Genomic DNA, 15,542 nt, shown 5'->3' with positions numbered 1-15,542 from the left:
AGGCGCGCACAGAGCAAGCGTTTCAACTGCAGTTTCAACAAAATTTAAGCATGATGTATTTAACGCATAAGAGACTTGAAGGTTAATGGGCAAAGGCTTATACAGTGTGTTGCTGTCAGGGTCAATACGGAAAAGACTTGAAGTCCCGATGGCTGTAGGAAAATCCAGAATCAAATAAAAATGCTCAAATTAAAACTATTTAAACAAAAATTGTTTTACCAGGTAAGGCCCACTGAGATATATAGCTCTTTGTCAGAAGCAACCTGGCCACAAATGATAGCTCAACATTTCGCCACCGTGGCGCTAACAGCATGAGGATGCTTATGGTGGGAAAAAAATTTAATAAACTAAATGAAAATGCTTTTTTTTATATATAACAGGAGTAATATTGCACTGTGAAAAGAACCTATCAAAATTAATACCTACCAGAACCTACCGATGACAACACACAAATAGCGTTAAACATTTACGAACATGCATGCTCATCCAACGTATTCCAATAACATGTTTGGCACCTAACACAAGGCCCAATGTGAAAAAAGTCACGAAACATATTTCCTTTGCCAGTGCCTCAGCAAGTATTTAACACGACAACAAGCGGTGTTTGTGCTTTTGTGTAAATACTGTTTTTTCTCCATTGTTTTGCCGACAAAGGCAAACGTGCACATATGGATAATGGAAATGTTCTCGGAGTCTTACTCTGGCCGGTGGAAGCACATAACAACGCCACTTGGGAGTTCTTAATCTTTACATGAAGCAAATCGATCACGCTGCCCACAATCTGTGCACTGAACCTTGCTCACAATGACATTAATGGCATAAACAACCATCACGAGTCACCACTGGGAAATGGTGTAGGTCCAATGCTGAACAAGGAGTTAAGTTGTGCGTGTAGTCAAGAAAACATTGCATTTTAATGCATGCATACATGTACTGTGGTGTACAATTGTGACCAACTAAAACTGAAAATTCAAATGGCAGGTGTATTAGCATTCCATGTTTCTTTCGCAAGTAGCCGGGTGACATTAAAATACACATTTAATGCTTACAGTCAAACCAGAAAGGTGACATTGTAAAGATAAGAAATACAACATTCTTTGGGCTAGAATGTAAGCACCTTGACCTCATTGAGCACTATTGAGATAGCCACTACTCTAAGTTCTCTAATTGAAATGTTGTACAGCCACTATGCTTTGGACTACCAAAACATTGCAATTCCCTACCGAGTACAGTGCCTTTGTTTGCATACCTGAACTGTAAATGTTTGAGAATGTAATACTGACCATGCCCTAGTTTGTTTCATACTGTTGTTAAATAGCGAGTAGAACATCCGAGTGCTTCCTCATTGTAGACGTGCATTCGCCGCAGAAACTCCGGTTTCGTTCGAAACATCAATTGCAAGTGGAATCGGCCAGAGATCCCAAAGCATAAAAAGTCTTTAGAATCATTTAGTCATGACACTATTGTCATAAATTCTAGCTACGACTTTCCTTCTCATGAGTCCCAAATTTGCTGAACATCTAGATCCTGGCTACGTACGACACGAAAGACGTTCAGCATACATACATCCTCTAAATAGGAGTTCAACATCATTCATGCTGTACAAAATTTGCCCCCAATGGAAGTAGTAAATGTCGAATGCCAGAGAGGGCACTGGGACTACACGTTTAGTGGTGGCCACTGAACTTTTCAAATTCAGGACCAAATTTGTTATTGTTTTAAGAAGCGTACCGACAGATGCAACAATAAAATAGATGACATGAATAACAGTGTCATCAGTGTACCGTGTATTGCCCTGACCAAAGAGGCACCTCTGCTGGCTCAGCATAGCCGCTCTTATAATAACACGAATATTAATACTGCAGGAATAATAGCACTATGAAGGTATGGCCTTGCTGAGAGCGATCACCATACATGCTGTAAAGTTGGAGCAGAGTGCAATGGCATGGAGCCATCCGCTAGCATTCTTCAAACGTTACCGCTTACTTGTAAAAAAAAATAGTTCGTTATATATTAAAAACTAACTTTGAAGTTTTAGTATTTGTGTGGGCATCCTCGTGTGACTGCTCAGAGCCGTTTTATACACTGGTGGATGGGGGGTTTGTTTGACCACATTTCCGTATGCTGGTCAGAGTGGGGTTGGTGAAGGCAATGAGGTGGTGGGTGGTTGGTGGTTCATGCTGGGTGCGCTCATGACCATTTTCAGAAGATACAATGTCGCCGATTGCCTTAAAGCTTCCGTGACTGCAGGAATTCATATTATTGGGTCTTTCGGTAAAGTCACGTAGATACTCAACGCCCCCTTGTAGTGCTGCCACTACAATATCAGGGATACTACGAATCCCCTAAACAGTGCTTTAAAAATGTTGTATCTTACATTATGAACAACAAACTCGCTTTATAACCAAGTGCCATATTAATACTACGTGCTTGAGTGAAACATGGGCAGTAGATGTTGGTTGGCTTCCTATCATAACAGGAACGACTATTTCACCATCGGCGCTGGACGCTATATAGACTTTACAATAGCAGAGTGGAATTCACAATGTCATTGTCAGTAAACATTAGCAACCGCAATAGCATTGACACACCGAGTGTTTAGCAACGCCGCGGACATCACATTAGGCAAGTCAAGTGACACGTTTGTTGCATCTACTGCTGGATGAAGGGCCTTCCCACGCCAAATCGCGGATCGTGGGAGCTACTTGACCATTCAACCATTGGCATCTGAACCAGTGCCGGCTGGTGAATGCGGGGAAAGCCAAGAGGTTACCGGTTAACAAAGGAGTTTTGCTCCACTGCCCTCTGCTGCCCAACACTGAGAGCCCCCCCCCATCCCCCCATGTAGCCTGCCTATAGCACCCTGGTGTTGTGCCTGGTGGTACCTCCATACAAACAATATCCAAGCTCAAACCTGCTTAGCTTCCCACACCTACAGTTCAACGTGAATACCGAAGCGCTTGAATTTCGGAGAGGCGGTCACAGATGGAATGCCAAAACATGTTCATTATCAGAACTGTCATCATCACCATCACCACCCACCACCACCCATCACCACCCACCACCACCCACCACCACCCACCACCACCCATCACCACCCACCACCACCCCCACCACCCCCCCACCACCACCACCACCACCACCCCCCACCACCACCACCACCCCCCCCCCCACCACCACCACCACCCCCCCACCACCACCCCCACCACCACCCCACCACCACCCCCACCAGCCACAATCAATCCACTGCTGGATGAAAACCTCCCCAAGTCGACTAAATAATCCACCCTAGCGCCTCATGTCACCGCCTATGTAGACGTCTCCTCTAGGAACTGCAGTTTCATTAATTATTAATATTAATATCTTAACATTGGAATGGCAACGTCCACTTAAAACGAAGAGTGTGCCAGGGCACGCTTGGGATCTCTTTATAGATACGATAACAATAAATACTGCATCCACACCGACGTTGTTTTAATACGGTGGACATCGCACGTAGATTAAGTCGTTAGTGGAATATCTAACAGAGTTCTTATGCAGACACGTTACATTGTTAGTGCCAAATCCATATTTTGACTATTTACTGCTATACCACTGACAGCGAACGAGCTTGTATTACATTGTTAACCTAATTGGTGACTACATAACAACATGACTATTGTCGTCTTCACCGTTACCAGCCACGCATCAGCAGTGATGCCGCTGCTGCTGTGTCCAAGTCCCGTGTGAGTCTCACCTCCTCCTCCCCCTGTGGCCGCTCTCTCTCTAAGCGGCTCTTCTTCCCTTCACCTCGCCACCACGGACACAAACTCCACAGCGGCGCGTGTGAGCGAGGCCTTGGCCAACTCACGAGAGAGAGAGACGCCGTCGACAACAACGACGACGATGAGGAGACGGCGACGAGGACGCAGTGTAACCCCTTGGCGGTCTACACGCGGGACGCCGAGGCTAACAAAGGGGAGGGGGGGGGAGCCGGGCTACTCGCCGCGATGCGGCAGCTGCCGCTTGCTGCTACTGCTGCTGCCGCTGCCCACAGCGACTCGACGCCGGCAACCTCCCTCCCTCCCTCCCCCCACTTTGCTCAACACTGACAGCGAACGCGTGACGTCATCGCGCAGGGGCCCGTCGTGACGTCATCACGCACGTTGCCGTACCGCGGCACTCGCAAAGGGACCGTTAGCGACGTCATCGCGCCCGCACGCTGGGGGACGTCGCCGTGCGCGCGATGACGTCACGCGCCCCGCCCCCGCCGCCGGGAGCCCCGCCGCCCCCGGCCAGGCGCCCGCCCCGCCCCCCCAGCCCGGTGTAGTCTGAAGTGCTATCGAGCGAGTGACGTCATCAGGCAAAACGCCGACAGTGTTCCTTTCGCCATGGCGCGTGACGTCATCGTGTTAAAGTCGGATGTTGCCGAACGTCGGGTCGCGTGCGCCCGGCAAATGACGCCAGCGCGTACGATGACGCAATCGCGTAAGGCCACGTTCACGATGGAGACTGTGCGGGATGTCATCACGCAAGCCCCTGACGTCACCGCGTTAGTTGTCGCTGAGCGTATGCCACGTACAGTACAGTGGAGGCGTGAGGGTAAGTCTGCTGTATTTTATCGCCCCGGTGTTGTTTCCTGTCGCGTTCATTTCTCTTTACATCTCTGCGTCGTGTCTCGTTAAACAAACACAGTATTCGTGGCCAGGGCGTTGTTTTGTCGGCCTGCCAGGTGACTTTGCCGGGACTGCACTGTTGATGACGGCGCTCGCTGTCACGCAGGTGATGGTGAAGACGTTCATTGTCGCGCCGAAGACGAGAAGCTGCTATAAATAACACCTCGCGGTGTGGCTGTGTGTGTGGTGGTGTGTTTCCGGGGCTGCGTGATGGCTTCGTTGCTGTGAAAAATAATTTAAAAGTCCAGGTTCAGGCGCGGCGCCATCCCGCCCGGCGTCACAACACCGCGTACACGGCGCCTTGGTCGACCCACGCGGTCGAGGCGGGAGCCCTGAACATAATTACAATTAAAGTTAAACATTGTTTACCACGTAAGGTCCACCGATCTATTTACTGTAGCTCTGTTTCAGCAGCGACCTGGGCCACAAATGATAGCTCGACGAAAGTGGCGTATCGTCACATGTGGAACATTTCTAGCAGTCGAATGACTCGAAACGAATGTTTTTTTTTATTATGTGGAGGGAAATAACCCGGAGGACCCGGAGAATAATCCACGCGACCACGCAGACAGAGAGACACACACACGCAAACTCTTAATGTAAAGCAGGTGTCTGGATTGGAATTAAACTCACGACCTCCTGTATACAAGGCGAGGTAGTTAACATCTCGCCACCGCAGCGCCCACCCATGCCGATTGTTGTGGTTTGGTGGCGGGGAACAAAATTATGTTTTTCTTGGTTCTTTCGGTAAAGTCACGTAGAAGGGAAAGAATAAAAATAAAACATAATAAAATATAAATAATAAAAATAAAACATAATAAGATAATATATTATTTAATAATGTTTTATTTTTATTATTTTATTATTTCCCTTCTACGTGACTTTACCGAAAGAACCAAGAAGATGAATCCCTGCAGTCACGAAAGCTTTAAATCGAAAAACAAAATTATGTTATTTGAAGAAATCGCTGTCTAGCTGTGAGGTAACAGGTGAGCTTTAAAGTCACGTTTAGATTTTGGCAGAGTTCCAGGTGATGTGTCCAATGACGTCTGGTCATAGAAGTATATTGTACAATAATATATTTTACTGCACTGTCATATACTCACAACGTAGCCCCACATCCCATGACAACCTGTTTGTGCTATGAGGAAGGTTAATTTCCCGAAACGTCGCCCGTATATGGCTTCCTTTACTTCGCCTGGTATGGAGGTCTCGTGGTTTCGATCCCAACCCTGACGCCTGCTGTATATTTGGAATTTGCGTGTTTCTTTCCCCGTGGTTGCATGGATTTTTCTCCTGGCCCTCTGGTTTTCCCTCCACATTTAGAATCATGCGTTTAGAGTATTTGGTTGCTATACTTTTCCACATGATAAACCATTTAGTTGAGCCACCATTTGTGGCCATGTCGCTCCTGACAAAAGAGCTGTATAACTCAGTGGGTCTTACCTGGTAAAATTAGAATAGTTCAGTGTAATTGCCGAAGTAGTTTTTTGGGCCTGTAGCAGCACCACTGCCAATGCATCATCACCACTTTTATGTAAGGTGGCCACCCAAATCACCACTAACCCTGATTTTTCTGTATTCCGACTACATTGACGTTAACATTAATGTCGTGGCATTAGTGTTATATTAAGCAAGCGCGTGGCTGTAAGGTTTAAGTATACTTATTTGATCAAATAAGCTTCAGCCCTGTGCTATTTGTTTATAACCTAATCAATATGCACTCTATGCACACGTGGCAGTCAGACCTTTGGAGTAAGCAGACATACAGTGCCAGGTGTACACATTTTGGCATCATTGTTTTTGTCCTTTGGATATATTGGCCTCTGTTCTGGGAATGTGTAACTGGCACAAATGGAAATGAGCACCATCCTATGCCCCCCTGAGCATAAATACACTTTGCCTACAGTATTTACATGTCTGTTATATGACATGGTACTGTATATTAAAACGGGATTACATTAGTTTGACACGTAGGCTTATTTACATTAATTAGCTAATGTAAATGTAATACAATTAAATGCATGTGCTGTTTCTTAGAAGGTTGACACCATGTTAGAGCATTTAATAGACACCACTGGGATCCTTTGTTCTAATTCAGGCAGCAGTCGGTAATTAAACCAGGTGCTAAAGTGTCGTGAGTTGATCGTCTCAAAATACACAAACAACATAATTCTATGTTATGTAGTTTTTCACGTAGCATATTGCAGCTGTGAGAATGACACATTTCTGGTTTATTTCCATTGTAATACTACAACTTTGAGGGCCATATAAAGGTGTCCGTCCTATTGTTGGGTAGATAGAGGCTATTGATTCGTTTTGTGACTTCACATTGCAAAGCTATTCTCTGACACAACGAGCTACGTATTGAGTTACAGGTGCCTATTTTATCACGTGACACTAACAGTAAATAAATAACAATTACAATAATGTGCAACAGGAATTATAATCATGTATTTGTGCTCGGCCTTTTTTCATCGTGTGTTCCCTAGCAATTGAAAGAGATGTGTGGTCTCAGTGTACGTTAAATTAAGTGGATATTTGATATATTTAATCAGGAGGACATACTCTTGTACGGCCAGAATGCGTTTCCAATCATCAGTGTCAACAGGCGACAGTGACCAAAGAACATGCATTGGATATGAACTCTCTTTTTTTAGAATGACGTTAAGTGAACGATGTGTTATGACCATATTGTAGTAGCAAATATTGTTAATATTTTACTCTATATTAAAAATGAAGTGTATTTTGGACATTCATACAATTCATACAATAAAGCTGAAAACATTTAAGCTTCACTGAGCAGCATATATACTGCTGCAGCAGGCTGTGTGACCTTAAAAATGAAATGTCTCTTGCAGATGAGAATGGCACTTGAATCAAGGGCTCTGGCCCTTACCCTCCTGCTTGCATTGCTGAGTTTCGTGAGCGCTATTCCTATCGACAAATCAAAACTAAAGGAGCATAATGAGGTTAAGGATACAAAAGATGAAAAGCAGATAGAGGTGAGTTCTAACTAACCTTCGAGCATTTTCATTTGCATTTCTCATTTAAGCAAGTCATTATTTAAGAAAATATCGTGGAGAAAATCATGTTGATGTTTTTTTTATACAACCGTTTAAGGGTTTAGCTCACTGTAGCTCTGGTGGTCCGCGGAAATATTGCCAGCATAGTTATCTTGTACCTTGGGCGTATTTATATGTAATTATCTATAGTGTACAGGGTGATACATTTTTAGATACCCCAATAAAATAAGATGGAGAATTAATAGAAAAAATGCATTTCATTTAAAAGCCTCTACCTGTCGGCCACCGATGTAAATGCACTCCTTTGTAAGATAGAGCCATCAGCTTAACGATGATCAGTCACTAGTGGAGACGAAACGGAAGAGAGCCGTTAGAAATCAGTGGGTAAACGATGTTCCAGTATAATACAGTACTCTTACAGCTCTCAAATTGCACCACTACCACGTTGTCCTCGTATTGCACATTTGTTAATGTAGAAAGCATTTTTACAGTAAGTTCCAGTAGCAGACGTAGCAATTGAATAGCTGCCACAACAAAGAACATGTACGAGAGGGTAACCTAGATAATAATAAATATTACTTACATTTTATATTGCATCATTAATGCTGATAACATCCCCATAACGCTGTATATTAATTACACACGAGGACCAAATCCCATTTACAGCCACTACGAAGTAAATGAAAACCCTACTACCAAGCAAAATCAAAAGTTAATTAAAGTAATTAAGAAATGGCACCAAAACAAAAGTGATTTTGATGCACTTAAGCAATGGGGCATTGCACAGAACTGCCGGTCTCTTTGGAAACATAGTGTACATCATGAGGTAGGCTGCAGTTGATGTACACTGGAAAATGAACACGAAAAATTGTGATGCCGCTCAGGGAGAATCTGACGTGCGTCTCTCTCAGGACACTGGGCTCTACTATGACCGCTACCTACGAGAGGTGATCGATGTGCTGGAGAAGGACACCCACTTCAAGCAGAAACTGGAAACAGCTGACATTGAGGACATTAAGGTAACCGGTTTCATATCACCTGCATCTCTATTCAACCAAGTCTAGAATCAGGACAGTGCATCGTTTTATTACCTTGTAATTACTTTGTGCCTATCACCGGTCACCCTGGAATTTCACCTCATCTCGTCATGTCTTGGAAGCTAAGCAGTTTTAACCTGGATAGATATTGCACGGGTAGCAACCACGCATAACAGATGTCGTGGACATCGTGGACTTCTGTTATGCAGAGTGCAGTGTAGCAAATGCAATCTTTGCAGTGTCCTTTGCAGTCTTTTATATACTCTAACCTTCACTAACCTGCATTGAGCAGGATGGTGAATATGGTCAAATAACCCCCTCGACTCGGACGGCATATATACCCTAATCCAGCAGTTGTTTGACAAAGAGCTCTACAGCTCCAAATATTCCACAGGTTTTGAGATACAATGGATTTATCATAAATTGATTTTATGGAAAGGTTTTTTTGTGCAATTGGAATTTGAAATGTGTTCTGACATGTTCAGCTTTCCCTTGGCTTTGCAAAGCCTCAAGTTCTTTATTTAAAATAAGTAAGTGTGACATATATTTGCCAGAAATATACAAGCATTAAGACATTGCAGCCTTTGTGATAATATAGGAATTATCTTGGTGTGTAGAGGGTTGGAAAAAGACGATCAACAATGACTTGACAATAAGAATGTAGAAGATGGTGCTAAGCTTTTAATAGGGGCTTACCCTCTCCTCCCAATAATACAGAGTTTATGAGAGGGGACCAAACATACTTTTCATTTGGTTCCCAAAGAATATCTTAAGGGCTTGCTCACTGCTTTGACGTGGTATTGAACTATTAATAAAACTTCCACATTTTTTTTATTTATTTTTTAAAGGAACGTTCTATTTGAACATTTTCCCAAGAGTTTTAGAAAGTATGCATGTTGAAAATGGAAATATCAACAAGCACAGGATGAAAATAATTTTGTTTAGCAAGACCTGTTTTGACAGGTCACAATTTATTGCAAAAGTTTAGTAGAAAGTTTAAAAAGTTATTTCGATCATTTGACAATTACTTTAAAAGTAATGTCAATGGACATTTACTTTTGCATTGTTTCTGTGAAAACAGCTCTGTTCTGGCATACAGTACAGTGTAGGTGTAAGAGGTGAAAGCTCTGCAGACGGAAAGCATTTAGTCTTAAATCATATTTTGCTTTGCCAGATATGTTGTTCCCGAAAGTGAATGATTATTATTTTTAGAAAACACATTGACATAGTGAGTTCCATAGCAATTATTAAAACTACCATCGCTCTTAGCTTAAATAATTGTGACAAAAATTTTTATTATTACAATTAAAATGTTTGAGTGTTTATGTGGGTTATTGGAAATATTTTCAAGTTTGCTGTTTGGAGAGCTTTGCTGCTTTTTCAAATTTCTTTTATTAGCCATTTTTATGGTTTACCAAGTTCTGTTTATAGAGGAGAAAGGACATGTGTGCTGTTCTTTATTGCAGTTAGTCATTGCGTAAAAACTAGTATGGCATGAATCATCCTCCTTTTAAGAGGCAAAAATTTAAAACAAATTGCATCACGTCCATTTTTCGGGAATGGATTGTAATACATGAGTGTGCTTGCTCTGTACAAACTCATTCAGAAGCGCTTAAAGAAAAACAATCAAGGCTGTTTACACATTTTTTTTGGCTGTATTTGAATGTCGTCAGGCCTCCTACGGCTGGTAAGGCTGCATGTGGCTGCAGATTAATGTAGAAAGCTATGCGGCGTAATCCCTACATTTCCGTCAACTAGAAAGCTTCCAATGCCATGCTTGTAGACTGATTTAGATGCAAGCATTTAAAAAGCACAATCGAAAGACAAATCCTATTCAATGTACTTTGATGTTTGGCAGTTGACCTAGAAAACACTGTGTCATTGGAAACAATGATATCAGTTTGTGAATCACTACCCAACATGTTTTAGGCTGTAAAAGTGTACACAGGAAAGCAAAGAGCTCATTTGAGTCTATGCTTTACAGCAAATGTAAATTATTTGTCTAGCCATATGATTTCATTGAATTTCGCTGGTCTCTACATTTTCCTCATTGTTCTAGCTCAAATATTTTCAGTTAGAAATGTCAAAGGTCATGACACATTCTAACAGGGACCGCTGAAGGTACATCCGGTACAGAAAAGTGTTGATGTCATCAAAAAAACATGTGATATCTTGGAGTTTAACCAGTGGGAGTTCACTTGGCAGGAACTGGATTAAGTCCAAAGGCCCTGTGTTGTAATCGGGTCATTGAGTAATTTTTTTTTTAAAACCCACTTTTTGTTCCTCTACAGAACTTGACCATGAGCATTGCAATAGCCTGCAGTGCAGTTCTTTGTGGTTATATGATTCAGTCTATTGAATTGTGTCAAAAGAATGTGGGATTTCTCATTTGGATTCGGTGAACTCAAGAAGTTGATTACTGGAGTTGTAGTTGTGAATGTATTATGAACAAATTAATCTTAAAAGTTGCTAAAATGCTTTTAACTTTTTTGTAAGCTTTTAATTGTTTAAATTAAAGTTATTTATTGAAATGTGTGCAGTCTATTCAAATGCTGTATAACGAAACACTGCCACTCCTTTTCACCTAAAAGTAGTCAAATATTCACTTTTGGATTTGGGTAGTTTGGAATAGTAAATACTGTTTATCATTAACAATAAAGGTTATGCCTGTTTTGGAATGTTTAGCCTAAATGGTTGGTGTGAACTTGGAGGAAAAAAACCCCTCCAAAATACATTAAAAAAAACTCCACATATTTGAAATTTTCAGCCATCATTTTTCATCATAACATCAGTTTCCTTCCTAACCTCGCTCTATAGGCTAATACTTGGTAGCGTGCCAGGTGAATACTTGTGCAAGTGGTCAGGTTATAGCCTCCGGCAAGAAGCACACTGAATAGGTGGTGTAATGGGGAGAGATATTGGTTATAACGCTGAGTGTGACAGACATAGCTCTGAAAACATGTGTTCATGTACCAGGCAAGATTTGATGGAAAAGAGGCTCATTTATTGGACTGGGTTATACAAAATGTTTCATGTTCTCTATTACTATTTCACAATCCTCCAGCCTCGTACAACCGACATAAAACAAAGCCATTACATAAGACATGTTCGTCAGTTATTACAACAGGGGGAATGTCACTATTTATGACTACTTATATGTGCTATCATTTAAAAGTGTTTGAGTTGATTTCAATTTCATGTGAAATTGACTTTAGTAAACTTCAGCCATGACAAAAACCCCTCTTAACTCCCATGTGAAGGCTAAGTTTCAATTGGATTTCTCTGTTATCTTTTGCTGCAGCCAGATTCACCCAACACAGTCCACTGGGGAGTCTAAAGGAACCATTACCGTAAACAGTTGACATTTAAAGGTGCGATGCTGAGATTTGTTACAGCACCTCAGTGTGGCACCCCCACTATTGCCCCAGTGGTACAGCCCATGTGAGGGAGTGAACTGAACGCGTGGCTGTGTGTGTACGCACGGGAAGGGCAGGAGACCGGGCAGGATGCGGGGCCATTTCCCACAGGAAGCACAGCCCATTTAAGGCCCTCCTTCCTGATCTCACACATGCTGGATCACTCCTGCAGCAGTTCGCTTACATACGTTCAGCCATACATGCATACTTGAAGGCAAACAGAAAGACGGCCGGAGTAAATGCTGAGAGATCTATTGTCTGTTATGATGACACCCAAAAACATTGTCCCCGTTTGCTGTTCTCAAAAGTGTTGATTTTAGGTCGGTTTACCATGCGAGGTGCGTACATTCTAGAACTGTACATTGCCAGAAGTCATACATGGGCCACTGAAATTTTAGGTTTAGTAACCCATAGTGAATTGTAGCAAGATCATTGTTTTGTATTAACTTACACATGAACACATTGGTTAGTGGAATGTCCATCAAAAATAAATAACAGATAAATAAAACCTTTTAATTTTCAAGGCAGGAATTTGTGTGGTTTAAATCTAAATTTTAAATTCACCGCATAAACACAATACCTTCGTGATGACAAAAAATAATGCACATTTACCCGCTTGTGATGGTTAAGGGGAATTTGTCATTTACTTTGCATAGCATACTTTAACTGAGTTAATTTGCGTATCTTGGTTATAGGTGGTTGCATTTTAGAGGTGGCAAGGTGGCACATTAGACCATGTCATGGTGCTGAACCACTGGTACAGGTCCTGGGTTTTATTTCTTGTCTCAGCCACCCTCAGTATGAACTCTGTGTAACAAGGTTTTCAAGTGCAGTGAGCTGATCTGAGCCCAGTCACCAATGTTTGCACAGAAGCAAAAATCTAAACAATTTTGTTTCACAAAATTTGTAAAATTCCATTGCTGAAAATGTTTTTTTTTACAATTTGATTGCCATGCAACGCACATGTTAGGGTACCTTATACAAGATGCGCCCCCATTGTGGATAAATATTCTATTGGCGGAACTTCAAAGTTAGTTCTGACACCAGAGTTCTGAATGGAAATTAAGGATTGTTAACTCGATAGGAACATTGTGATATATCAATAATATACTTAAATATAGACCGTTTACATAACACTCGTGTTAATCCATTATTTTATGATCCTGAAAATGTATAATAATTATATAAGACATTATTTCTTGATTGTTAAAAAAACATTGAATAGTATGTCTGCCACCTAGTGGTATATTATGAGTCCTACACATAATTTTTTTAAGGTAGACAAAAAAAGTCAAAGATGTCCTATAACAATAGGTTTGACCTTTTCTGGCTATAAAACAGGTGTCAAGATGTTTTATATTTTAATACTGGCAAGAAAGTTCCCATATTCAAAGATGTCCTGTTTGTTGAACTGCTTTCACACTTCCAGATTTGAAGTTTTCGTGACTGTATCAGTAAATTTGGCTGTGACGGTCCCGCCAAATTTACTGATACAGTACATTTACTGACAGTAAATTTGGCTGTGACGGTCCCACCTGGAGATTTGTGTTGCCTCTGAAACGTCGTGATTTAATGTAGTTATTTTCATTTATTATTATTTTATTTCATTATTATTTTTTACCTACGTGACTTTACCGAAAAAACCTAAGAGTATGCTTTCACACTGTAGCCAATAGGGCTAATCGGAGATGCAGGGAAAGAACAACAAACTAAACACGTAAACAAGTTCACCCGTATAGCCTTACAGACTTTTGAGACAAGTGCTGGTAGCAAGCACCTATGAAGGCCGGCACGGCACACGAGGGGTTGGGTGGCCATCACCATGCCCAGCCACCTGTGGGGCTGTGGCTCCCCAGTGCCGATGTTTACACATCGCACCTAGTACTCATTTGAGGCTGAGTCGACCTAGGGGAGGCCCAGGTCCGGTTCAGATTATCACCACTCGTGTTGACCGTGAGCAGGAATTGATCTCAGGTCACTAGGCCTGTAGCACAGCGTGCTAACAGTTGCACTACTGCTCCCCACAAGGTAGAATACAAATGTAGGGCATAGAATAGTAATGTAGCTGCATAGCGCTGGCTGCTGGCAGGAAAGGGGATCTGCGGCTTACGGCAGCCCTGACGTCAGTAGGCCACGTGATACACCAGAGGGGGATCTCGGGGAAAGGTCACAGAAGGGGCACACCAAGAACCAGCTGGTAGGTTCTAGAAAGGGGGCGTGGCCCGGGGCCGAGCCAGGCCACGCTGACAGTATAAGAAGGGCCTCTGTCGGGGACCTGGGGGCTGTTGACTGTAAGTGGGATCCCCGCTGTGCTGCTCAAGTTCGTCGTCGTCACCATTCTTCTCTTCGTCGCCGCAGTCTTCGTCGCTTGATTTTGCGCTGTTATACAGTTGTTGGCTGTATCGGTCAACGCCACCGGTGTTAGACGGCTAGCGTTGTGTATAGATTAGGGTGTGTGTAGCCTAGGCTACTGTAGGTGTGTGAAGGGAGATTGTGAGTAAGAAGTGCCTCTAAGAATTACTGCCTCCGAATTGAACCACTACACATCTAACAACATGCAAGTGTATTTTTTGTGAACATCATTGTTGTGTGTACGTGTCCATGAGTTATTTTCCTTGCCCTTTAATGCATATCTGCACGCATACTTTAACAGAGCACACCTGCCTTTACCAGATATTGTAGTCGTAATCACTCGGTACTCTATAATTGGCCAAACATCTAAATTGCAGGATCTTCTTGACAGCGGATTGTAAATCGGTGAGGCTTGCCTGGGATATTAAAGGGACTATTCTCTTTTTAATCGTATTCCAAATTGAAAATTATTTCCTTCATTTAGAAACGGGTGAATTCTCAAAAGTAAATCTGCCAACCTGTCCAGTAAATGTACTCCTGGTGTTATTTTATTAATATTGTGCAGATAATTTAGAAGTTTTGAGTTTGTGCTGTGTCACTGGCACGCATTTATTCCTCTTGTAAATAATGTCTCAGGATTTTGTAGGTCCACACTTAAAATATTCACCACCGTGTCCATGGGAAAATATGGCAATCAAACCATTGACCGAGTGGAAATATAACTCAGTATAATTAGCACAGAGCGAATTCGGCCACTTGCTGTAGCAATTCGTACTGTTTTCCATTTACTTCACAAGTTTATAATTGTGATGAATGTCTGAATGTATTGGTTATTAGCTTATATATTTTCTAAGGAGAAGATTAGAATCATGTTTGTTTGTATATGCATGCAGCATTGATTAACACCACAATTCTTTACTGTGCACTTTATATTCGTTCTAGTTTTCTCTATCTGAGCAGAAAGTTGCATTGGTAATTTTTTGTGTGTGCAATACAAGGCGTACACCAACATATCACCACCACACATACTGATTACTTGGCTCATAGACTACCACG

General features: G+C 42.2%; 2 protein-coding genes across 5 annotated transcripts in view; one reads left to right on the top strand and one right to left on the bottom strand.

The window, feature by feature from the left end:
* The window catches only part of LOC144933798 (phosphatidylinositol 4-phosphate 3-kinase C2 domain-containing subunit alpha-like), a 70,095-nt gene extending 66,035 nt beyond the window's left edge, over positions 1 to 4,060 (bottom strand). For both annotated transcript variants that reach the window (XM_078858932.1, XM_078858933.1), the window contains exon 1: positions 3,737 to 4,060. The gene's annotated coding sequence lies outside the window, so the exon portion shown is untranslated. The remainder of the gene's footprint in view (positions 1 to 3,736) is intronic.
* Positions 4,061 to 4,444: 384 nt separating this feature from the next.
* The window catches only part of LOC144933797 (nucleobindin-2-like), a 116,265-nt gene continuing 105,167 nt past the window's right edge, over positions 4,445 to 15,542 (top strand). For 2 of the 3 annotated variants that reach the window (XM_078858930.1, XM_078858929.1), the window contains exons 1-3: positions 4,626 to 4,761; positions 7,517 to 7,660; positions 8,593 to 8,700. In XM_078858930.1, coding sequence (XP_078715056.1) covers positions 4,738 to 4,761; positions 7,517 to 7,660; positions 8,593 to 8,700 — 276 coding nt within the window. In that variant the 5' untranslated portion in view covers positions 4,626 to 4,737. Of the gene's footprint in view, positions 4,582 to 4,625; positions 4,762 to 7,516; positions 7,661 to 8,592; positions 8,701 to 15,542 lie in introns of those variants that run through there. The other variant, XM_078858931.1, reaches the window with a different exon arrangement.

This window comes from Lampetra fluviatilis, chromosome 8 (assembly GCF_964198595.1).
Source record: "Lampetra fluviatilis chromosome 8, kcLamFluv1.1, whole genome shotgun sequence".
In the NCBI taxonomy this organism is placed as follows: Eukaryota; Metazoa; Chordata; class Hyperoartia; order Petromyzontiformes; family Petromyzontidae; genus Lampetra; species Lampetra fluviatilis.
The sequence above is the reverse complement of the archived record's forward strand: the minus strand, read 5'-3'. Positions and strand labels throughout refer to the sequence as shown.